The following is a 24,679-nucleotide window of genomic DNA, read 5'->3' as shown; positions in this document are numbered from 1 at the left end:
ATTTTAATTACTCGTAGAATAACCTATTATTTGTCACTTAGTAAATGTGCATAAGTGTTTATATTACTTGAAACTAATTGCAATACGACTAAAAAACGTTGGCCAAGCGCTGACTAATATGAATAATGATGATAGTGTTAAAATTAATAGGCATTGCTTTGTCTCAAAATTTCTTTCAGCTGTTCTGATAAAATTTAGACGAATATAATGTAGTACTAGATTGTTCGTAACCATTGGTAAACGAGCATTATGAATTGATTTTGATTTTATAATTTCCAGATTATTCCATGTTAGCATAAGCTAAGAAGCTGTTGCTACAGAAAAAGTACCCACCTCAATAACTGATATTTTAAAAACTATTGTTTTTAATTTTCAATGAATATTAAACAAAAGTTGTGATACCGATAAGTAAAGAAATTATGAGTTCCTCATGAAGGAATTTATGCTCCTCCAGGTTATTTTGACAAATAGCAACATATACTTAATTTGCCTGAGCATTTTTCTCATAAATGCAACCGGCGAAATAAGTATAAAATTATATTAACCTTATAAGATTTTAAAATTCCCATAGAATTGTTTATTCTTTAGTAGCAAAGAGACATCTTAATAAGATGAAATTTTGTTACAATTAATATTTTCAAAAATGCGATATTAATGTTGAAGTTGGTAATTGTTTTGCAAATATTGTGCAAGTATGTAAACTCTCGACACATTAATAAATAAACTAAAGAAAATAAGAACCATGAAATGACATATGTAATAAGCAGCATTGAAAAAAAAAAGATAAAATAGTAAAACCAACAGTGAAGAGTATTTTTGCGTAGAATAAAATCGTGGATTGAACGCGAGGCGATGCGTTAAGCCCCTTTCAAAAAATTCTAAACGAAATGATGTAAGTACCAGATTTTTTAAAGTATTAAAGGTGTGTTAGGTGTTTATTACGCATAACATTGTAAGGTTTAGTGAGTGTGGTATATTCAGAAGCAGTGGTGGTTCTTGACGGAGTCGTACCAGCAAAAATTTAAGCTTTTAAGATACAAGCTAAGGAGAGAAAGCCTTATCTGTCTTCAAATAGTTAATACAATAATTATTATTAAATACATTAGGCAAACCTTGCCTCGTTTACTTGTAGAGATAAAATTTAAATTTCTGGCGATGAAAGTTCTTTCAACAGCCACATGTTCATAAAGTATAATAATTGATAATAATTAGATATTTGTCCTGTTTGCTGTTTAATAATAATAATAAATATGAAATTTATGTTGATTGTCTATTGTTAGCAGCTTCATTTCAATTTTCCTTCGGGGTGGCAAGAGGACAAGGATCTTCCCCAAAATAAGTATAGTATCGGAGTATTCATTAGTATATAGTAATTATATTGATTAAAAATATGAGTATTGGTTCTGAAATTCAAACCCTCCAAATCTTGATCTACTTTTAATTCGAACAAAAATTCCAGCTGTTTCGCACTAGAATTCGAACATGTTTTTTTTCAATCGAGAGAGTCAACACATTCTTCGTGTGTGTTCCTGTATACGTTTCTCCAAGGCTTGGCCTTTATCGCAGAGATCTCTGTCAAAAACCAAGTTCTCATATTTTAATTTTATAAATTGAACTTCTGTTTATTTATAGTAATAATTGTTTATAACTTGTTAATATTTTACCTTAAAATCCAGTGTACTTATTATAAAAATCATTTTGAAAGTTCGAGTTTGTTTTTGCGACCCGGAAACACTATAATCCAGTTTCTGTCATTTTAAAGAGTGAACGTGCTGCTTGTATCGTTAGACCTTCATATTAATGAATTCAACTATATCACCACAGTTTCGTTTACTTTCAAAGTTACTTTCTAATTTGACCTTAAGAAATAGAAAAAAAGAAACGAAAGACGACGTTTCTTTGGATATTTTATTAAGATACTAAACTAAAACTCTGCACCATAACAAACTAAATATTCAACATATAAATTCTATTCAACCATAAACTTTAAGACCAGAAGGAAAAACTCCAACTAATCCAAGACGAGATACTGGATGTCCACTGACGCCAACTCTGTTGACAACAGCGTTGAACCCGTTGATTCCATCAGCACCATAGTTGACAACACGGATGGTGCCATCGGGTTCAGCAAGGCTGTATTGTCCTCTCACAACGGATCCATCACGAACTTCTGTTTGGCTTTTGTGATCTCCAGTCAAAGCATCACTCACTCCATATCTAAAAGCATACCGGGGATAAGCCTGTAAAATGAACAATATATATAAATAAATTATCTGTCTGAACGAGAATATGGGCAATAGTATTATTAGAATATTTTACACAAATTGAATTAGTATTTTTCGATGTACATAACTAATATTAATGCTATTACTGGGATAATATTTGTAGTCTTAAGAGAAATTATTATTAGAAACATACCAACTTCTATAACTTTGGTAATTTAACTGGTCAATATGAGAGGGAGCCAGAACTTAGAATTAGATATTCATTTTTCATTACATTCTCAGTCCAATTGCCAGACATATGTAAGGTATGGTTTCTTCATTTTAGCCTTTTCAATAGCTGGTTGGCAAAATATTTCCTTTTTGCTTAATATATATATATATATATATATATATATATATATATATATATATATATATATATATATATATATATATATATATATAATTGTCTTAATTTAATAACTCTTATATTCCAAGAAGAATATTTATATTACTTACTTTATTTAATAAGTGAAAATTTTAAAGAATACTTTATAGTTAATTTATATTTCCTCCTAGAACTTGTACAACACATACCTTATTAAATGAAGCACAATATGAAGAACACCTATCTAAGCTCTGTATTAAATGTTATGTAATGACTTGTATTTTTAGAGTATACATTAAGTCCGTTGGTTCGGATATACAAACATACACATGTAAATAAATGTTTACACGTGAAATATCTTTTTAGTATTTACTTGAAACTAGAATCAAAAGAAAAATTCTGTTTTCTATGTCTTTGGTAAAAGATGCCGTGTTTTGAACACAAAAACATAAAAACAGAAGGAACATGTAATTTAATTTGTGCACAACATTAAGTGTTAGAAAACACTTACGTAATAGTCGATGCCAGCACCAGAAGGAACACGAGCTAACTGAGAAACAGCAGCTACAGGAGAAGCAGCAGCTACCAAAGCTTGTTTTGTGACTGATGCAACAGGAGCTACAGCTACGGCCGGAGCAGGATGTACACTTAGTCCACTCTTGCTAACAATAGCATTGAATCCACTCAGACTATCAGCAGCGTAGTTGACAGTTCGTACTGAGCCATCGGGTTCAACTAAACTGTAACGGCCTCTCACAACTCCTCCATCACGAATTTCAGCCTGATTCTTATTGTCTCCTGTTAGAGCATCACTTACTCCGTAACCAAAAGCGTAGCGTGGGTACGCCTAGACAAAAGGATAATATATGCCACTTAGTGATCTATGAAAATTGGTAATTCACGTCGTTATTCTTATTATTAGTGAGATATTAGTGTTGCATGAATACTGCTTGCATTGTTTCCTTTCTTCAAAACATTTATTTAAAAAGGAAACAAATAACGTGACTCAATGAAATTCGCCTCGTATTATAAAGAATTATTATGTCCAAAAATGAATATTTAAACACCATTCACGCTCTTTTTTTTATAATCCATACCATCTACTATTACATTCGTGCGAATGAATTACCGTTCACAAGCGCTTCATTTCCAAATGTCAGAAAATTGAACTGGTCATAATCGCCAATGAGCAATAGAATTACTTGATAATCAAAATAATCGCCAATGCAATCACATACTTTTGTCATGGCTCACTAACTATTAGATAACGTATCGAAAGAAGTCTAGAGTAAGCAGTGCAAGTAAGTCTTAAACTGCATGCTGCATCGCCCGATTATCAGGCAAGGTCTTACCTGCAAAGAAGTGGGCGACACTCCGAAAGAGAATGTAGTAGTATAATGGTGTCAATCGAGCGAAATTGGACAATCCAACGTGAATATAGTGTTAATTCACTATTCGTGTCCGAACTGCACAATTAATGATTTTGCGGCTTTGTGTGCAGAATATCTGTTTGAATTCGTAAAGAAAAAGTACAGGCAACTGAGTGTTCTCCATATACACCTTCAAACGACTTTGTTTAATGATTATCTCTTGATTGTCTACATACGCCACCTTGACGTTAACTCGGAACCTTGGTCCGTTTCTGGATAGTGTTACTGAGATGATATTACCCCATCAGACGTTAAATCAGAACATTTCATTCGCAAAATCCTTATATTTCCGTACAAGTTAGCAAAAGATAGATTAGAGAAAATCATTCTCATATTTATACAAGTAAATTTTACAGTCTGAAGCAACAGCAATATAAGAGAGAAACAAAGGAACGACTATTTAATATCTATCTATGCTTGCTACTTGTATTTTCATGAAATTTCTAGGATATGCTCAAGTTTAAATATTTAGTTTCTAGTTTTTGATAATGTTTAATGTATAAAAATTCAGTCAATTAAGAATAATTTGTACTCACATAATAATCAATTCCTGCACCAGATACACTTCTCAGAGGTGAATAAAGTGTAGCGCCAAGATTGCCAGATAAAATTGTGCTTAAACCTCCCAGAGATCCAACTATTCCACCAGCATTGGCTGCTGCTATAGAAGCAACGGCTACAAAAATCTGTATATTGAAGTAAAGAAAATACCTAGATAATACATAGAAAAGTATTCGTGTGTTACACTATTAAATATTTTACACAGGTTGATTCAGTTATATCGAGCCGAATTTGAATGTGCCACTTGTTTAGCTAATACCATGTTTCGCCCACCAGTTATGTTCGATCTTCAGCTCACCTCTACTGCCTGTTGCTTAGCATCGGAGTTTCCATTGCAGAAGACTTCGTTGCAGCTGGACCCAGGCCTTTGCATCCATTTCCTTGTTACAGGCTATCCACAGGCCGAAGAGGGTGACGACTCCGGGATGAGATAGGAGGCATTTCAGGAGTCCAAAAGCATAATAGTCGATTGGGCTGGCATCAGGACTCTCGACAAGAATGTCGGAGAAGAGAATTGTCGCAATTTCAAACATACAGCGTAAGAATTCTAGAAACGGTTTCGCTGTGTAGCTGGATTCCCTGTCTTGGTGTAGTTCAATGTGGTTCACGCCTTCTCCATACAATGCTAGAATTTCATACTGATACATTTCAGTCAGGACATGAGTCTGATAGTACGCAAAATTGATTTTGACGTAATTTGGATACGTAGCTTGCTCTTGTATGTGAAACCGACTACGATCATGAACCATTTGAAAAACCTTCTAGCTGCTTTCGTTGGTGTAGTGGGCCCAGGATACCGTGCTGTACATCTCCGTATAATACGACTCGCCGTGGGACGATATATACATAAACTTCGCACTTGATAAATCTGTACGATGCGTGACGCAGTCAATTCAGGTCGGAAAGGTCTACAATGAATCCCTCCGAGAATTATTATGTTTCCTTGGCATGAGACTACATTCTACCACACTTCTCTACTGCGTAACTAATGAGATATTGTTGCTTGCCTCATGACAATCTCATGGCGAAGAATTGTGCATGCGCAGTACAGTTCCACATTGAATTTTGCTCAATATAACTGAATCAACATTAGAAGTAGTATTAAAATTTCACCGAAAGAACAATTGGGACACACGAAAAAACGTAGGAGCAAACCATGGTTCGAACATGAATGCTCTAGACTAGCACAGAAGAGAAAACAGGCAAAATTACGTTGGTAAAAATATGAACAAAATAAATACACAAAATTTCGATGGCATCAAGCGAGAAACTTTCAAAACTTTTACAACAAAGAAACACGATTTTTGAAAGCTAAAGTTAATGAACATGAAGATTATAATAAAAACAAAAACATTCGTTACATGTATAAGGGCATCAACGAATTTGAGAAAGAGTATCAACCTCTCGCAACCTCTCTATTCGCGACCTGGGAACCAATTGTAGAACAAGATACACAAACTCATTCTCCTTATCTGAAAGAAGGAGGAATTGCCACAAGAGTGCAAAGTAACAGTAAAGGCGACAAAATTGATTGTTGCAATTATTAAAGCATTTCTTTACTGTCAACATAAAATCCTCTCACACATTCTATTAACAAAATTGATCCCATACGCGGATGAAATTATTGGAGATTATCAGTGCGGATATCACCGTAGTTTGACGATAATTCTACATTTCCAGACATCCTGCATTTTAAAAGAGTGTAATTTTTATCAGACTGTTTCATGCAAACTATATTTATTTGTACATGTTCAATTAAAAGTATTATGAAATACAATGCTATCTATTCTTGTAGCACTAAATTGGAATGAAGTCTGTAGTTTTGTCTCCTACACTTATGTCCTTCGGCTAAAGGAACTGATGGTTGTTGAAAATGAATTATCAACTAATTGGTGGAATGAAAATTAGGGAGTAAATGGGAGAATTCAACGTAACGTAGTTTCTACAACAAACTAGCCAGAGATTGAATCAGGGACTCCTCGCACCAGATATGAGCGTGCTGTCACTCATCAACTGCCCTATGATTTTTTATAGTAGTGGTATAGTCAGTGGCGTATTTAGGGGGGCTTCCGGGCTTAAGCCCCTCCCCTCGAAATCTTACTTACTATAGTAAAGTATATAAAGTATGTTGCAGAATTTTCACATTTTCAGGCAAAGCCCGGCCCGAAAGTTAGCAAAGCCTCCCCCCGAAAGAAAATCGTAAATACGCCACTGAGCATAGTGGTATGATTGTATGTACTAATGAGAAATGTAATAATTACTTACCGTAAGGCAGTTCATGTTGATTAGATAATCTTTCTGGTTGACTGTGGTGTCTGATGCAGCTTAAGATTTCTTTATATACATTTCTGCACTAAGGGAAAGTAAATAATTTTAAACCATTCTTCCTTCCGTTTGCGTTATATTTGAAAACATTCAACAGCCTTCAAAGAATCGTAAAATATATATTAATTAATATTATCTGGTGAAAAATGTTTTGCTGACGAATAAAAATGTTTCAAAGAAAATCCCTGTTATTTTATAGTTCTAATCGAACTTTGAATAGAGAGTTTGTAAATATAGTTTAACGATCTTTTCTCCTTTAAAAATGGTTCGTGTTGCATTTATTTAAAAAGGACTATATGATTTTTCATATTTAAAATGTCAATAAATTGATAGTTTAGGAGATAAAAAGTGAGAACCTAGGACACATTGACAGCAATTACATTACAAAAGTGTAAACACCAGTGGCGTATTTACGGTTTTGTATCGGGGGGGGGTTATGCACAACAAATGAATAAGAACTTATATTTTTCCTTTTCACCATTTGAAACCCAAACACACAACGGCCTCATTGGGGAAGCAGGGAACAATTGCCCACCTGATTTTGAGAATTAAATTTAGTTTCAGTGATTGTCTAGTAATACACGTATACTAGGAAAAAGCGTGAAATTCGTATGTCGGTGGAGGATCTCACCCCCCAGGCAAATCTGAAATGGCACTCCTGCAAAAACACGTTGAATATTTGTAATCTCATTTCAACTTAACTGTTTTCATTTGAGAAAAAATGTAAATATTCAGTTTTATCCGTGTACGTTTTTACCTGAGACAAGTTGAAGCTGAAATATACTGATCGCAGTTTTAATGGCAAGAATTTTAAACTGGTGAATCTTATATGATATGATACACATAAAAATTTAGCAATGAATCTAACCTTTCATTCTATTCATTGAAGAAAAAGGAAGCTTGCTGTTGGCCCGGGCTGGTAATTCTCTTCCTCTTGGTGGGGGCGCGGTGGCTCAGTGGTAGAGCGTTCACCTCCGGGGCTCCTGGTTCGATCCTAGCTCACTCCGTGTGGACTTTATGGTGGGCAAACACCGTGCTCGTGGGTTTTCTCGGGGTTCTCCCGTTTCCTCCCACTTTCTTCTTTCCACCATTTCACTCATTTCTCATTATCACTCTCTCCTTTAGCCTAACATTCATAACCGTAGGACGTTAAACTTACAGATTTCATTTCTCTTCCTCTTGATTTTCTTTAATTCAAACTTTTATCTTTCTTTATAACTAAACGATGTGAATATTCGTTTCCTATAATTACTTAAGTCCCGTTATGTTTATATCCGTGCAAAGTTGGTGTGGAAAATCAGTTTCGCGTATCAGCTCCTCTCCGTTTTTATGTTACTGACGACGCACAGTGGTCGGAAACTTGAAAAAAGCGGACAAAAATAATTTATTCCGAAACAATGGAAGTTGACGGACGTCTCTCTATCGTTCTATAGTATAAATAATTGTCGCTTCTAAATCGATTGCAACTACTGCGAAAGTGATTCGAGGAATCCCTGCTGCAATGCATATAGTTATATATACAGGGTTGTCCAAAAGGTGGAAACCCCTCGCATAAATGTCAAATACTGCAAAATATAACAAAAGGAACAATGTAGGGGAGTAACAAAAGTAAGGAGAAATTGAAGAGGACACCGAACAATGAAAGCCACCATCTTCAAATCCACCATCGTGAATCAAACATACAGTTAAGAAATTGAAAACATAACATGTTGATGCGTTATGTGAATTGGACATCGCTAACCAATACGAAGTTATGGCAGGTGTTAATATGCATCCAAGAAGCGGTTACATGTTCAATGTGCCTCCCTCTAATTGTCTGTGCAGCTAATAACAAGACGGTGTAAAAGAAATGTGTGTTTGCCCTAAGGATACAAAATTAAAGTTCGCAGTTTTACACTCTCACCATCTTCGAAGAAACACTAATACTTACGGGAATGTAATTTAGTTCAGGATTACGTTGTTTTGGTAAGATTAAAAGATTCAGTATAGAATATTCTTATGTCCTACTGCACTGACGTGTAATATACAGCCCTCTTCTAGTCTTTTCGCCCATAACAAAACTACACACGTTTAATCTTGCTTGGGTTTGGAAATTTGGATTCTGTGTAACAAAATACATCGAATCCACAACCTAAGGTCCGCTGCACAGATTTTTTATAGGTGTCCTCCCTATCTAAAATCGCTCAAGTTTTTCGCACATAGCAAAAAATTGACACAGTTGATTCGTTCTGGAGTTTCGAAATATGAATTCTGTACAACAAGATACATTGAATTCATACCCTCGGACCCGGTGCACAGAACTGTTACTTTTATGTGTGGCAGTGTAATCACAGTTGAAACTGGAAATGGTCAATTTATAGCACTTCAGGGTGAAAAGAACGTTAAATGGAGTAGATAGAATTCATTGTTGGGACCCTGAAGAGATTCCAGAAAAATATTCAGTATCTCTACATTTTTGTTGTCTGGAGATCTACATTGAAACAGAAGGAAAATTTCTATCACTTTTAGTTTTATAATACAGACATGTGAAGATATATTTTCGCCAGAGGCTGAATCAATTTCGAAACACCACTTATCGCTGTCTATGAACGTTTTCATTCTATGACGCCAGTAGAATAAAGACTTCATCTGTCAAATGGAACAAGCTTGGGATGCTAAATCGATTCCACAAACCCGCTCTTCCATATTCCTTACTGTTTTTCTTCTGATACTCCAACAGTTAGACCGACATAGCCATTCCATAGCATAGTTTGAAAGTCAATTAATTTAATATAATTTTATATACTCTTTTTGGTTCAGTTTCTAAACGTTTAATATTCTTTATTGTCTTTAGGTTACTCATTAAAATGTGATTGACAGCTCTCAAGGGAAAATAGATAAGTAAGTGGAAAATTGTTGAAGAAATTCGAATATTTTCTTGTAGACGCACACTAAACTTTCAAGAAAACTGTATTAAAAAGGTTTCACCGAAGAAATATTTGGTTGTATTGAAAATGTGTAGAAAACTAAAGATATGTGTGGCTAAATTATAATTTTGCAATAAAATTCAAAGATGATTGGTGAAAGAGTAAGATAATAGAGCAAAACCAACATATACATTTAATAATACTAGATTATAAATAGTAAATTCATAACTACCGCCCGTTATATGAGAAATACTGTATATAGATTCGGTTTTAAAATGCATTCGGTTACTCTGAAATTACATAGAAAGGTTATGGCAAATTTGCAGAAAAAATCAATGAAAATACGCATGATTATTGGCAAATATGGTATCTTCTCATTTAGCCTAACACTTCATCAATTATCATAACAGATCCCCATGTTAGTCGAAAAGATAATTTCTATTTTGCTCAACCGTTTTATCAAGGAGGAAAACCTGCTGTATGGAAGACCTGAGAGTGGTTCAAACCAGCACAGAAATATTAAAGCACATGTCCAATTTTGTCTATCCACTACTATCTTCATACCGTAAATGTGACAAAGGAAATTTAAGACATCAGAAGAATATCATCTCGTTTCTGAATTTAAAAAAAAAAAAAAACATGTTCGAAACTCATACCACGTTTTATCTAACTACTCTTTAAATTTTAAGGGGTTATTCAGTGAATTTTAACATTGCATTTTGTTACATTTATTTACTAATCTCAGACTTACCTGTAAATTACGATTTTCTGACTTGTAGTAGTTTAGGTTACACGTCCAAATCCTGAACTGCAGGGATCGGGAAACTTATGTCTTTGAGTAGCTTCTTTTTTCTGTTTTTCTCTCTTTCTTCCTTCAGTATTAGAGTATGTTTGTTTTATCTTAGCACACTTCCCGCCAGTGCACTTGGTTGGCTTTTAAAGATTTTCTGCTAGCACTCACGTGAACGTTTTAATCCAATAGACGTCTTATTGGTTTTGTCGTATAGGTGACGTTAGTTGTCAGCCAGCCCATCAAATGAGGCCATTGCTATTTGGCGGGTATTTGAAGTGCTTAGTTGCCACACGCGAACAAGTGTGTTACAATGATTTGTTAGTGGTGTGGCGTTTTACTCTTTCCTAGCGTATTGTAACTCAAAACTTAACCGTGGCAAGGCAAGAACGCGTTGCAGACAGATCCATCCTTTAAGCGGGAAGCGTGCCAAGATAAGCGTACTTTACAAGACTTCGTTCACATCTACAGTTGTTAACAGTTTATATTATTAATATGAACAAACGTTTAATATGAAAAACAGACTATTTTCTAAACTGAATACTTTAAGAATTAAGAACAGTTGTCTGCTAGTGGTGTTCCTACTGCCAGATTTATGTATAAGTTAAATAAGCTAGCTTAGAACAACATTCTTTTGTAGTAGACCAGCAAAAAATTTAAAGGAAAATGTGGATATAGAGTCTTGTTTGTAAAAGTCTTGGCCAATTATCTAGCTTGGGAAGCCATGTTCTGGCAAGATTAGGTAGGAAGTTGTAATACAGGGTCCATCCTTAAAGTAGTAGGACTGAGTCAATTAAAAATAAGATATTGACAGAAATAACACTTACGGTTAATATTTTTCGAAATATGATCCTCCTACATCCACACACCGCTGCCAGCGGGATTTCCAGTTTTCATACGCTTTCTGGAAGGCGGAAACTGGAACGCTGTTCAGCTGAATCGTCACGGCCTGTTGTAATGCTTCCACCGAGCCGTGATGATGCCCTTTCAGGGTGGTTTTGAGGCGGGGGAAGAGGAAAAAGTCTCGTGGGGCAAGGTCGGGACTGTAGGGTAGCTGAGGCAAGGTTGTAATGTTATGTTGGGCCAGATACACCACCACTCGGAAGGCTGTGTGGCTCGGCGCATTGTCATGATGCAGTCGCCAGGAGTTGGCGATGGCTGGGCGGACGCGGACGATGCGTTTCCTCAGCCGTTCCAGGACCTGGAGATAAAAAACTGCATTGACAGTCTGTCCGTGTGGAACAAATTCCCTGTGGATCACTCCTTGTGAATCGAAAAAGCAAATGAGCATGCTTTTCACTTTTGATTTCGTCATGCGCGCCTTTTTGGGGCGTGAAAAATTTCGGGTGTGCCATTCCGCGCTTTGACGTTTGGTCGCAGGGTCATACTAAAACGTCCACGTCTCGTCCCCAGTCACCACATTGTCTAACAAGTTTGGATTTTCACTCACTTCTTCGAGAAGGTCCTGGCAGGTCCGTTTGCGAACGTCCTTTCGCTCGCCTGTCAGCACTCGCGGCACCAACTTTGCACAAATTTTCCTCATTTGCAATTGTTCGTGCACAATTTCGTGAACTTGGGTTTTAGCAATGCCAAGTTCATAGGCAATCATGCAAACAGTTAATCTTCGGTCACTGTCCAGCAAATTCTTCACTCTTGCAACATTTTCCTCCGTTTTGGAGCTCGAAGGTCGTCCTGACCGTGCAGCGTCTTCAACTTCTTCTCTCCCCTTCCTAAACAGCTTGTGCCACTCAAACACACTCGATCTTCCAATGGCGTTATCATCGTACGCCGTCTTGATCATTTCATGAGTCTCTTTCCCAGTTTTACCGAGCTTCACGCAAAATTTGATGGCGTAACGCTGTTAAAAAGATTGGCCATGACGCAGCGTGACGAGGGTTACTCGCAGAGGTTACGATGACGAGCGATCTTTACCCTGCTATGGCTGGCAGCCGACTGGCGCTTCTTCTTGTCTTTCCTTAGACCCACCTCAACCAACAACAGGTGTAGTAACCGCTGTCAGTCTGTAAAAAGAAAGAAAAAAATCAGTCCTACTACTTTAAGGATGGACCTTGTATTTCGTTTCAAAATCAAAATTTCGATAGACCAAAGAAAACCCACATTTATTTGATTTAGTGACAAATGTAAAAATCCAGATCTTTTGAAAGAGAAGTGGGTGGTCATTTCTTTAACAAGATTGTACATTTCCAAAACATAATATAGAAAATATACATATAGCAGTAATGTTTTGTGTTGTGTAGGTTCCTATGATGTAAGCAATGGGGTCCTTACTGCTAGCCCACACCGTAAAATCAGTGATGAAAATTTTCCGATTCATAAAAACATACTCCACTTATTCCTACATCGTTGTTTAGCCGTAATGTGAGGTGGAAAATTTTCTTCTATATTTTTCTGGAAAATTTTCTGTTGTTAACAAATATCAGTGATCAAGTAACAGTTCCTCAGTATTAATAAAATTGATTGAAATCATGTATAGAAATGTTAAAGAGTGAAAGATCGTTTAAAGAACCTGAAAATTTTTATGCCTCAGACAATTTTCAGTACTATGTAGGAACAAGTTAAAAAAATTTTCATGAATCGAAGTATTTTCTCTCATATGGAAAAATTGCAGAACTTATGAGTCAGAAAATTTTAATCATTTTGAAGCAAAAAGTAAAACAACTTTTTGTGAATCGGAAAGTTTTATTGCTCTGTAGAAACAGGTGAAAGGAATTTTCATAGATCGGAAAATTTTCATCACGTTGTAGAAACAAGTGAAAAGTTTTTTCATAATCCGGACAATTTTGAATATTATGTATAGTGATGTTTGGTGGAAAATTTTCCACTGTATTTAACTGCACATTCAGTTATAAAATTCAATTCCTGTATTAAACTGGCGAAATCTAATATTGTAAGATCAAAGGTGGATTCTGAGAGAAGAACGCATTGAAAATTTTGAAACATTCTTGAAATGAAGAATAGTTAGATTTTCACTTTATGAAAATTTTTAAGACAATATTTATTACCAATAAATTATACGGCTAAACAACAATGTAGGAATAAGTGGAGTATGTTTTTATGAATCGGAAAATATTCATGACTTTTAATAAATTGAAATTTTAAATAATAGAATGGGATATTTGTACTCTACAAATTCGATGTATGTTCTCTGCAATTTGCATACACACACAGAGAGAGAGAAAGAAAGAAAGAAAGAAAGAAAAAAAGAGAGAGAGAGAGGAGTTGAAATGAGTTGATTTTGATTTTAACGTCTCTTTCAGCAGCGAGACTGTATAAGACGGGATCAATAGATTAACATGGGATCCGGACTACATGAGCTCCCGCTGGGAATCGAAGCCAGGTCTTCTATGCCAAAGGCGCGTGTGCTAACCGCTTAGCAACGAAGGTGATCGCAGAGGAAGAGAGAGAAACACTATGTAAAATTTTACTTCTCAACTTGAAATACTAGAAAATTTTCCGATTCCCGAAGAATTCAAATTTCGAAACTCCAGAACGAATCGACTGTGTCAATTTTTTGTTATGTGCGAAAACCTTGAGCGATTTTGGATAAGGAAGGCTCAAGTTTTAGGCCCATAAAACAAAGTTGACACGGTCAGTCGTCCTAGGATTTTGAAAGTTTTATTCTGGTACCAAAACACACCGAATCCATATCCTTGGATCCGCCGAGCATTTTCCACGTACAAATGTAACCCTTATTACAATTTCTAAGAATTTCACTGACTTTCTATTTTCTTATGTTCTTTGTTCAGAAATAATCTAGTATTTGTCAAATTTCATTCCGTGTAACAACTGCGTTTTATTTTCTTTCTTTCGTTTCTCCTATCATACTTTCGACCGTTGTTAGTTGTGATTCAAGTCGACCATCGCACAGTGGTCGGAAACTGAGAAAAAGCGGTCAAAAATCGATTTTGTCAACTTCGCCTCCTATGAAATCGGTATTGATAATGAAGCAAACAAAATATGTTTTAACCATTATTATCGTTTCTGAGGTTGATGAAAGCGGTTGAATAGTATATTGGACTCAAATAATGTGCGCTTAGTGAAGAGTTTTGTTTGTTATCCATTGTCATATCATTTACATGATACCTTTGTAAGTGTTACCGAAAAGTTGAATATACGCTGATGTTAGTAGGTCTACAGTCTAAGCTTATTCTTGTTTATCTGCAAAATAAGATTTATTGAGTTGACATGAGTTGTACAAAGGTTGAACACTGGAAGTAGCTGCAGCCAATTATGGCCGAATGACTCAGCCCCATCTAGCTGGAAATGCGTGATGGGTAATGTTGTTGTGGTCGCATTCGAGATCCGCTATCTGAGCCTTACAAAACGGAAAAGGCATATTGTCTGGAACGTAATTTGGATAGCCCTTCGTCCCTGAATCAAAGTTATAGTGAAAGCCTCATACATATTGCAGTGATAAACTATCAGTCATGCGGAGATGCTATATATTGCATGTCAGTGCAGCAGCATATAAGAAGATTCTGTACTGAATATTTTACTCTTACCGAAACAACGTAATCCTGAACTAAATTACATTCCAGTACGTATTAGTGTTCCTTTGAAAACGGTGCGAGTGCAAAACAGCAAACTTTAATTTTGTATCCTGAGGCCAAACACATATTTTTTGTACATCGTCTTGTTATTAGCTGCACATACAATTAGAGGGAGGATACATTGAATCTGTAACCGCTTCTTGGATGCATATTAACACCTGTCATAACTTCGTATTGGCTAGCGATGTCCAATTCACATAACGCATCAACATGTTATGTTTTCAATTTATTAAGTGTATGTTTGATTCACGATGGTGGATTTGAAGATGGTGGCTTTCATTGTTCGGTGTCCTCTCCAATTTCTCCTTACTTTTATTACTCCCTTACATTGTTCCTTTGGTTATATTCTCCAGTGTTTGACATTTATGCGAGGGGTTTCCACACTTTTGGACAACCCTGTATATATAATTATATGCATTGCAGCAGGGATTCCTCGAATCACTTTCGCAGTAGTTGCAATCAATTTAGAAATGACAATTACTTATAGAACGATAGAGAGACGTCCGTCAACTTCCATTGTTTCGGAATAAATTATTTTTGTCCGCTTTTTCCAAGTTTCCGACCACTGTGCGTCATCAGTTCAGTAACACCAAAACTGAGAGGAGCTGATAAGTGAAACTGGTATTCCACATCAACTTTGCACGGATATAAACATAACGGGACTTTAGTTATTATATCAACCGAATATTTACATCGTTTAGTTATAAAGAAAGGTACAAGTTTGAATTAAAGAAAATCAAGAGGAAGAGAATTACCAGCCCGGGCCAACAGGAAGCTTCCTTTTTCTTCTATGAATAGAATGGAAGGTTAGATCATTGCTAAATTTTTATGTGTATCATATCATATAAGATTCACCAGTTTAAAATTCTTGCCATTAAAACTGCGATCAGTATATTTCAGCTTCAACTTGTCTCAGGTAAAAACGTACACGGATAAAACTGAATATTTACATTTTTTCTCAAATGAAAACAGTTAAGTTGAAATGAGATTACAAATATTCAACGTGTTTTTGCAGGAGTGCCATTTCAGATTTGCCTGGGGGGTGAGATCCTCCACCGACATACGAATTTCACGCTTTTTCCTAGTATACGTGTATTACTAGACAATCACTGAAACTAAATTTAATTCTCAAATTCAGGTGAGCAATTGCTCCCTGCTTCCTCAATGAGGTCGTTGTGTGTTTGGGTTTCAAATGGTGAAAAGGAAAAATATAAGTTCTTATTCATATGTTGTGCATAACCCCCCTTATACAAAACCGTAAATACGCCACTGGTGTTTACACTTTTGTAATGTAATTGCTGTCAATGTGTCCTAGGTTCTCACTTTTTATCTCCTAAACTATCAATTTATTGACATTTTAAATATGAAAAATCATATAGTACTTTTTAAATAAATGCATCACGAACCATTTTTAAAGGAGAAAAGATCGTTAAACTATATTTACAAACTCTCTATTCAAAGTTCGATTAAAACTATAAAATAACAGGGATTTTCTTTGAAACATTTTTATTCGTCAGCAAAACATTTTTCACCAGATAATATTATTTAATATATATTTTACGATTCTTTGAAGGCTGTTGAATGTTTTCAAATATAACGCTCACGGAAGGAAGAATGGTTTAAAATTATTTACTTTCCCTTAGTGCAGAAATGTATATAAAGAAATCTTAAGCTGCATCAGACACAGTCAACCAGAAAGATTATCTAATCAACATGAACTGCCTTACGGTAAGTAATTATTACATTTCTCATTAGTACATACAATCATACCACTATGCTCAGTGGCGTATTTACGATTTTCTTTCGGGGGGAGGCTTTGCTAACTTTCGGGCCGGGCTTTGCCTGAAAATGTGAAAATTCTGCAACATACTTCATATACTTTACTATAGTAAGTAAGATTTCGGGGGGGGGGCTTAAGCCTGGAAGCCCCCCTTAATACGCCACTGACTATACCACTACTATAAAAAATCATAGGGCAGTTGATGAGTGACAGTACGCCCATATCTGGTGCGAGGAGTCCCTGGTTCAATCTCTGGCTAGTTTGTTGTATACACTACGTTACGTTGAATTCTCCCATTTACTCCCTAATTTTGATTTCCCCCAATAGTTCATAATTCATTTTCAATAACCATCCGTTCCTTTAGCCTAAGGACATAAGTGTAGGAGATAAAACTACAGACTTCATTCTAATTTAGTACTACAAGAATAGATAGCATTGTATTTCATAATACTTTGAATTGAAAATGTACAAATAAATATAGTGATCATGAAACAGTCGGATAAAAAAAAACACTCTTTTAAAATGCAGGATGTCCGGAAATGTAGAATCATCGTCAAACTACGGTGATATCCGCACTGATAATCTCCAATAATTTCATCCGCGTATGGGATCAATTTTGTTAATAGAATGTGTGAGAGGATTTTATGTTGACAGTAAAGAAATGCTTTAATAATGGCAACAATCAATTTTGTCGCCTTTACTGTTACTTTGCACTCTTGTGGCAATTCCTGCTTCTTTCAGATAAGGAGAATGAGTTTGTGTATCTTGTTCTACAATTGGCTCCCAGGCCGCGAATAGAGAGGTTGCGAGAGGTTGATACTCTTTCTCAAATTCGTTGATGCCCTTATACATGTAACGAATGTTTTTGTTTTTATTATAATCTTCATGTTCATTGACTTTAGCTTTCAAAAATCGTGTTTCTTTGTTGTAAAAGTTTTGAAAGTTTCTCGCTTGATGCCATCGAAATTTTGTGTATTTATTTTGTTCATATTTTTACCAACGTAATTTTGCCTGTTTTCTCTTCTGTGCTAGTCTAGAGCATTCATGTTCGAACCATGGTTTGCTCCCAGGGCCGCCCACATGGGGGATGTATGGCGCAAGCTGTGCCATTGAGAAAAATTTTGGGGGGATTTTACTCTACTTTCGAACTAGCAATTTTACTGTCGGAATAGCATTAAAACACGATTTTGAGAAGCTAATTTTCAAAAATTTTCCGGGGTGAACCCCCGTACCCCCTGCTTCGATACTCGATGAATGAAGTACCGCGCAAGTAGCCGTATGAAGGGAAAGGTTGGTTCGTTTTAAGAAAGAAGGGCCGTCCACAGGAGGGATGAATGGCGCAAGTTGTGCCATCGAGAAAAAAATTGGGGGAATAAAAAAAATTGGGGAAGAATTTTACTCTAATGTCGAATAAGTAATTTTGCTGTTGTCAGAATAACATTGGAACACGATGCGATTTTTTTTAATCTCGAGAATGAATCCCCCTAACCCCTACTTAGAAATTCTGTGAATGAAGTACCGCTCAAGTTGCTATATGAAAGGATGGGCTGGTCGGTTTATCGCTTTGTGTAGGTAATTTACCCATTTTCTGCTGGGAGCATTTATTTCTTTCTTATTTATACCATGCACGACACTTAATATGTAATGCTGTTCAATTGCTACATGATGTATAATAAATGAATTAATGATAATATTTTGTATAGTTTTCTGTATGGTAGTGTACTATGTGTGTGAATGTGCGATTACATTTTCCAGGGCCTGCGGTAAACTGAAAAACAGCTCAAAAGTGGCATCACTGTGTACAATAGAGATTTTCCGTGAGAGGTCGCTCCAGTAGTATTCTATATATTCAGCTCCATGTATTGTACAGAGTGAAGCCAGCTAGGCAGTTGTTCGTTTTTCGCAGATCCTGGAAAATGTAATCACACATTCACACACATAGTACACTACCAAGACTACTAATAAAAGTAATGCCATTTTTATAATTACTACTGCCCCTACTACTACTACAAGCATTCTATAATACTACTACAGGAAATAAAAACAACAACAAAAATAACAATTACTAGTACTATAAAAACTACTGCTACACTGGGCAATTGTTTTTTAGAGGACTTGAGTTTTGAGGAGGGAAGAGATTATTAATTTGGGGGGGGGGAGTGCGCCATCAGCTTTGGGGGGGATGGGCACCCCTGTTTGCTCCTACGTTTTTTCGTGTGTCCCAATTGTTCTTTCGGTGAAATTTTAATACTACCTCTAATGTTGATTCAGTTATATTGAGCCAAATTCAATGTGGAACTGTACTGCGCATGCACAATTCTTCGCCATGAGATTGTCATGAGGCAAGCAACAATATCTCATTAGTTACGCAGTAGAGAAGTGTGGTAGAACGTAGTCTCATGCCAAGGAAACATAATAATTCTCGGAGGGGGTCATTGTAGACCTTTCCGACCTGAATTGACTGCGTCACGCATCGTACAGATTTATCAAGTGCGAAGTTTATGTATATATCGTCCCACGGCGAATTGTATTATACGGAGATGTACAGCACCGTATCCTGGGCCCACTACACCAACGAAAGCAGCTAGAACGTTTTTCAAATGGTTCATGATCGTAGTCGGTTTCACATACAAGAGCAAGCTACGTATCCAAATTACGTCAAAATCAATGTTGCGTACTATCAGACTCATGTCCTGACTGAAATGTATCAGTATGAAATTCTAGCATTGTATGGAGAAGACGTGAACCAGATTGAACTACACCAAGACAGGGAATCCAGCTACACAGCGAAACCGTTTCTAGAATTCTTACGCTGTATGTTTGAAATTGCGACAATTCTCTTTTCCGACATTCTTGTCGAGAGTCCTGATGCCAGCCCAGTCGACTATTATGCTTTTGGACTCCTGAAATGCCTCCTATCTCATCCCGGAGTCCTCACCCTCTTCGGCCTGTGGATAGCCTGTAACAAGGAAATGGATGCAAAGGCCTGGGTCCAGCTGCAACGAAGTCTTCTGGAATGGAAACTTCGATGCTAAGCAACAGGCAGTAGAGGTGAGCTGAAGATCGAACATAACTGGTGGGCGAAACATGGCATTAGCTAAATAAGTGGCACATTCAAATTCGGTTCGATATAACTGAATCAACCTGTGTAAAATATTTAATAGTGTAACACACGAATACTTTTCTATGTATTATCTAGGTATTTTCTTTACTTCAATATACAGATTTTTGTAGCCGTTTCTTCTATAGCAGCAGCCAATGCTGGTGGAATAGTTGGATCTCTGGGAGGTTTAAGCTCAATTTTATCTGGCAATCTTGGCGCTACACTTTATTCACCACTGAGAAGTGTATCTGGTGCAGGGATTGATTATTATGTGAGTACAAATTATTCTTAATTGACTGAACTTTTATACATTAAACATTATCAAAAACTACAAACTAAATATTTAAACTTGAACATATCCTAGAAATTTCATGAAAATACAAGTACCAAGCAGTGGCGAAGGGTGATATTTTCAAGAGGGTAAGCCCAATGTTCTACTACTACTACTACTACTACTACTACTACTACTACTATTACTACTACTACTAATAATAATAATAATAATAATAAATTAAACAGATTAGACCTAAATATTTTACTACAGAAACACAAGAAGACAAATTCACATAAATTTAACGTAATTGTAGTCCATCGACAGCACTTATTGGATTCGTATCTCAATTTTCATAATGAAATTCACGTATGTGACTCATAGCTGATCTTAATTGGCCGTAATGCAGTTTGTTTTAATTGGGCGTGATCGGGTGGGGAAGATGGACTATCACATTCTCTGCGCTTCACAAGATACATGTGTTGTTTAGTCTACTTGTACTGGAACAAACTCTGCTTGTAAAATTTCGTCTTTAATTATATTGTTCAAAACACATGACAAACATTCAACCAAGTCATTTTGTGTCACTTAATTCCCCTTTAAAAACAGAATCAGACTTAATTTTTTTTTCATTCACTGCTCTTTACTTCAACAACTACAAATAATTTTATTGTACGTATGCATATAGAACTCTCTTGCCCTCTGTTTGTTCTATTTTCAACACAGGCGTTGATCTTCGTTCCTTAATAACACAGTAATTAAAAAAAACACTGACATAGAAGATTCTATGTTCATATTCTCCACTTACTGACACTTTCTCTCATTCGCTTTTGCAAATGTAAGAAAAAATGTCACTCACAATATCTCAAAAACCCGCACACTCTACTCAATTCTAATGAACTCAACGAGTCTGATTTCGCATATATTTGTGCCAACGTAACGGAGCAAAGGGGTATTAGCTCGCGATAATTGGCGTAGCACCTTTAGAATAGCTTGTTCCAACGTTTGCGTTGCGTTAGAGTCCGCAAAATTAAGCAAGGTTGGTACGGAATGGGGCCCTACGATCTTGCTCTTTATTTGTTTGACATATCGAATCGAAATCGAAGGTCTGTGTAGAAACGAAAGTCGATAAACGCTGAGGCCGGTCTCTTTCGCAGGTTATTCACCAACACGTTATGTCGCGTGATTTTCTGAATAGCTTGACGGTAGTTCTACTGCCGGCTGAGACACTGCTCGGTGAGCCTCCCAACAGTGGTGCTAACCACGATTTCTTTACCGAGCAATATTTTTTCTCAACTTAGAATACTATCATACATTCTTTGCAAGGAAAATGAATTAATTATAAATTATAATTTCTGAATTAAATGGATAGGCCGGGCCTCAGGGCCTCTTACGACCCTTCGCGACTGGTACCAAGGATAGATAGATATGAAATAGTCGTTCCTTTGTTTCTCTCTTATATTGCTGTTGCTTCAGACTGTAAAATTTACTTGTACAAATATGAGAATGATTTTCTCTAATCTATCTTTTGCTAACTTGTACGGAAATATAAGGATTTTGCGAATGAAATGTTCTGATTTAACGTCTGATGGGGTAATATCATCTCAGTAACACTATCCAGAAACGGACCAAGGTTCCGAGTTAACGTCAAGGTGGCGTATGTAGACAATCAAGAGATAATCATTAAACAAAGTCGTTTGAAGGTGTATATGGAGAACACTCAGTTGCCTGTACTTTTTCTTTACGAATTCAAACAGATATTCTGCACACAAAGCCGCAAAATCATTAATTGTGCAGTTCGGACACGAATAGTGAATTAACACTATATTCACGTTGGATTGTCCAATTTCGTTCGATTGACACCATTACAATACTACATTCTCTTTCGGAGTGTCGCCCACTTCTTTGCAGGTAAGACCTTGCCTGATAATCGGGCGATGCAGCATGCAGTTTAAGACTTACTTGCACTGCTTACTCTAGACTTCTTTCGATACGTTATCTAATAGTTAGTGAGCCATGACAAAAGTATGTGATTGCATTGGCGATTATTTTGATTATCAAGTAATTCTATTGCTCATTGGCGATTATGACCAGTTCAATTTTCTGACATTTGGAAATGAAGCGCTTGTGAACGGTAATTCATTCGCACGAATGTAATAGTAGATGGTATGGATTATAAAAAAAAGAGCGTGAATGGTGTTTAAATATTCATTTTTGGGCATAATAATTCTTTATAATACGAGGCGAATTTCATTGAGTCAAGTTATTTGTTTCCTTTTTAAATAAATGTTTTGAAGAAAGGAAACAATGCAAGCAGTATCCATGCAACACTAATATCTCACTAATAATAACGACGTGAATTACCAATTTTCATAGATCATTAAGTGGCATATATTATCTTTTTGTCTAGGCGTACCCACGCTACGCTTTTGGTTACGGAGTAAGTGATGCTCTAACAGGAGACAATAAGAATCAGGCTGAAATTCGTGATGGAGGAGTTGTAAGAGGCCGTTACAGTTTAGTTGAACCCGATGGCTCAGTACGAACTGTCAACTACGCTGCTGATAGTCTGAGTGGATTCAATGCTGTTGTTAGCAAGAGTGGACTAAGTGTACATCCTGCTCCGGCCGTAGCTGTAGCTCCTGTTGCATCAGTCACAAAACAAGCTTTGGTAGCTGCTGCTTCTCCTGTAGCTGCTGTTTCTCAGTTAGCTCGTGTTCCTTCTGGTGCTGGCATCGACTATTACGTAAGTGTTTTCTAACACTTAATGTTGTGCACAAATTAAATTACATGTTCCTTCTGTTTTTATGTTTTTGTGTTCAAAACACGGCATCTTTTACCAAAGACATAGAAAACAGAATTTTTCTTTTGATTCTAGTTTCAAGTAAATACTAAAAAGATATTTCACGTGTAAACATTTATTTACATGTGTATGTTTGTATATCCGAACCAACGGACTTAATGTATACTCTAAAAATACAAGTCATTACATAACATTTAATACAGAGCTTAGATAGGTGTTCTTCATATTGTGCTTCATTTAATAAGGTATGTGTTGTACAAGTTCTAGGAGGAAATATAAATTAACTATAAAATATTCTTTAAAATTTTCACTTATTAAATAAAGTAAGTAATATAAATGTTCTTCTTGGAATATAAGAGTTATTAAATTAAGACAATTATATATATATATATATTAAGCAAAAAGGAAATATTTTGCCAACCAGCTATTGAAAAGAATGAAATGAAGAAACCATACCTTACATATGTCTGGCAATTGGACTGAGAATGTATTGAAAAATGAATATCGATTTCTAAATTCTGGCTCCCTCTCATAATGACCAGTTAAATTACCAAAGTTATAGAAGTTGATATGTTTCTAATAATAATTTCTCTTAAGACTACAAATATTATCCCAGTAATAGCATTACTATTAGTTATGTACTCCAAAAAATACTAATTCAATTTGTGTAAAAATATTCTAATAATACTATTGCCCATATTCTCCGTTCAGACAGATAATTTATTTATATATATTGTTCATTTTACAGGCTTATCCCCGGTATGCTTTTAGATATGGAGTGAGTGATGCTTTGACTGGAGATCACAAAAGCCAAACAGAAGTTCGTGATGGATCCTTTGTGAGAGGACAATACAGCCTTGCTGAACCCGATGGCACCATCCGTGTTGTCAACTATGGTGCTGATGGAATCAACGGGTTCAACGCTGTTGTCAACAGAGTTGGCGTCAGTGGCCATCCAGTGTCTCGTCTTGGATTAGTTGGAGTTGTTCCTTCTGGTCTTAAAGTTTATGGTTGAATAGAATTTATATGTTGAATATTTAGTTTGTTATGGTGCAGAGTTTTAGTTTAGTATCTTAATAAAATATCCAAAGAAACGTCGTCTTTCGTTTCTTTTTTTCTATTTCTTAAGGTCAAATTAGAAAGTAACTTTGAAAGTAAACGAAACTGTGGTGATATAGTTGAATTCATTAATATGAAGGTCTAAGGATACAAGCAGCACGTTCACTCTTTAAAATGACAGAAACTGAATTATAGTGTTTCCGGGTCGCAAAAACAAACTCGAACTTTCAAAAGATTTTTATAATAAGTATACTGGATTTTAAGGTAAAATATTAACAAGCTATAAACAATTATTACTATAAATAAACAGAAGTTCAATTTATAAAATTAAAATATGAGAACTTGGTTTTTGACAGAGATCTCTGCGATAAAGGCCAAGCCTTGGAGAAACGTATACAGAAACACACACGAAGAATGTGTTGACTCTCTCGATTGAAAAAAAAAAAAAAAACATGTTCGAAATCCAGTGCGAAACATCTTGACTTCTT

The 24,679-nt window shown here is 35.9% G+C and overlaps 2 protein-coding genes across 2 annotated transcripts; one reads left to right on the top strand and one right to left on the bottom strand.

Moving 5' to 3' along the window:
* Nucleotides 1–1,973: 1,973 nt before the first annotated feature.
* LOC145689350 (cuticle protein-like) lies at nucleotides 1,974–10,657 on the bottom strand. The gene is made up of 5 exons (XM_081763499.1): nucleotides 10,566–10,657; nucleotides 6,849–7,006; nucleotides 4,559–4,708; nucleotides 3,104–3,439; nucleotides 1,974–2,240 (listed from the first exon to the last, which is right to left on the bottom strand). The coding sequence occupies exons 2-5, from the start codon at nucleotides 6,861–6,863 to the stop codon at nucleotides 1,974–1,976; spliced, it is 768 nt and encodes a 255-aa protein (XP_081619625.1). The 5' UTR covers nucleotides 6,864–7,006; nucleotides 10,566–10,657.
* A 6,231-nt stretch (nucleotides 10,658–16,888) lies between these two features.
* LOC145689349 (uncharacterized) lies at nucleotides 16,889–24,147 on the top strand. Its single transcript, XM_081763498.1, has 4 exons — nucleotides 16,889–16,903; nucleotides 20,180–20,329; nucleotides 22,740–23,075; nucleotides 23,881–24,147. The coding sequence occupies exons 1-4, from the start codon at nucleotides 16,889–16,891 to the stop codon at nucleotides 24,145–24,147; spliced, it is 768 nt and encodes a 255-aa protein (XP_081619624.1).
* The last annotated feature ends 532 nt before the right edge of the window (nucleotides 24,148–24,679 follow it).

Source organism: Thermobia domestica, chromosome 7, assembly GCF_964235325.1.
Source record: "Thermobia domestica chromosome 7, izTheDome1.hap1.1, whole genome shotgun sequence".
Taxonomy (NCBI): Eukaryota; Metazoa; Arthropoda; class Insecta; order Zygentoma; family Lepismatidae; genus Thermobia; species Thermobia domestica.
This window is presented reverse-complemented; position numbering and strand designations above follow the sequence as displayed.

Coding starts and splice junctions, on each gene's coding strand:
- LOC145689350 (XM_081763499.1), bottom strand. Junction 3,440..4,558: donor GTGCAGGAATTGATTATTAT/GTGAGTACAAAT, acceptor CCTTTTGTCTAG/GCGTACCCACGCTACGCTTT. Junction 2,241..3,103: donor GTGCTGGCATCGACTATTAC/GTAAGTGTTTTC, acceptor TTCATTTTACAG/GCTTATCCCCGGTATGCTTT.
- LOC145689349 (XM_081763498.1), top strand. Junction 20,330..22,739: donor GTGCAGGGATTGATTATTAT/GTGAGTACAAAT, acceptor CTTTTTGTCTAG/GCGTACCCACGCTACGCTTT. Junction 23,076..23,880: donor GTGCTGGCATCGACTATTAC/GTAAGTGTTTTC, acceptor TTCATTTTACAG/GCTTATCCCCGGTATGCTTT.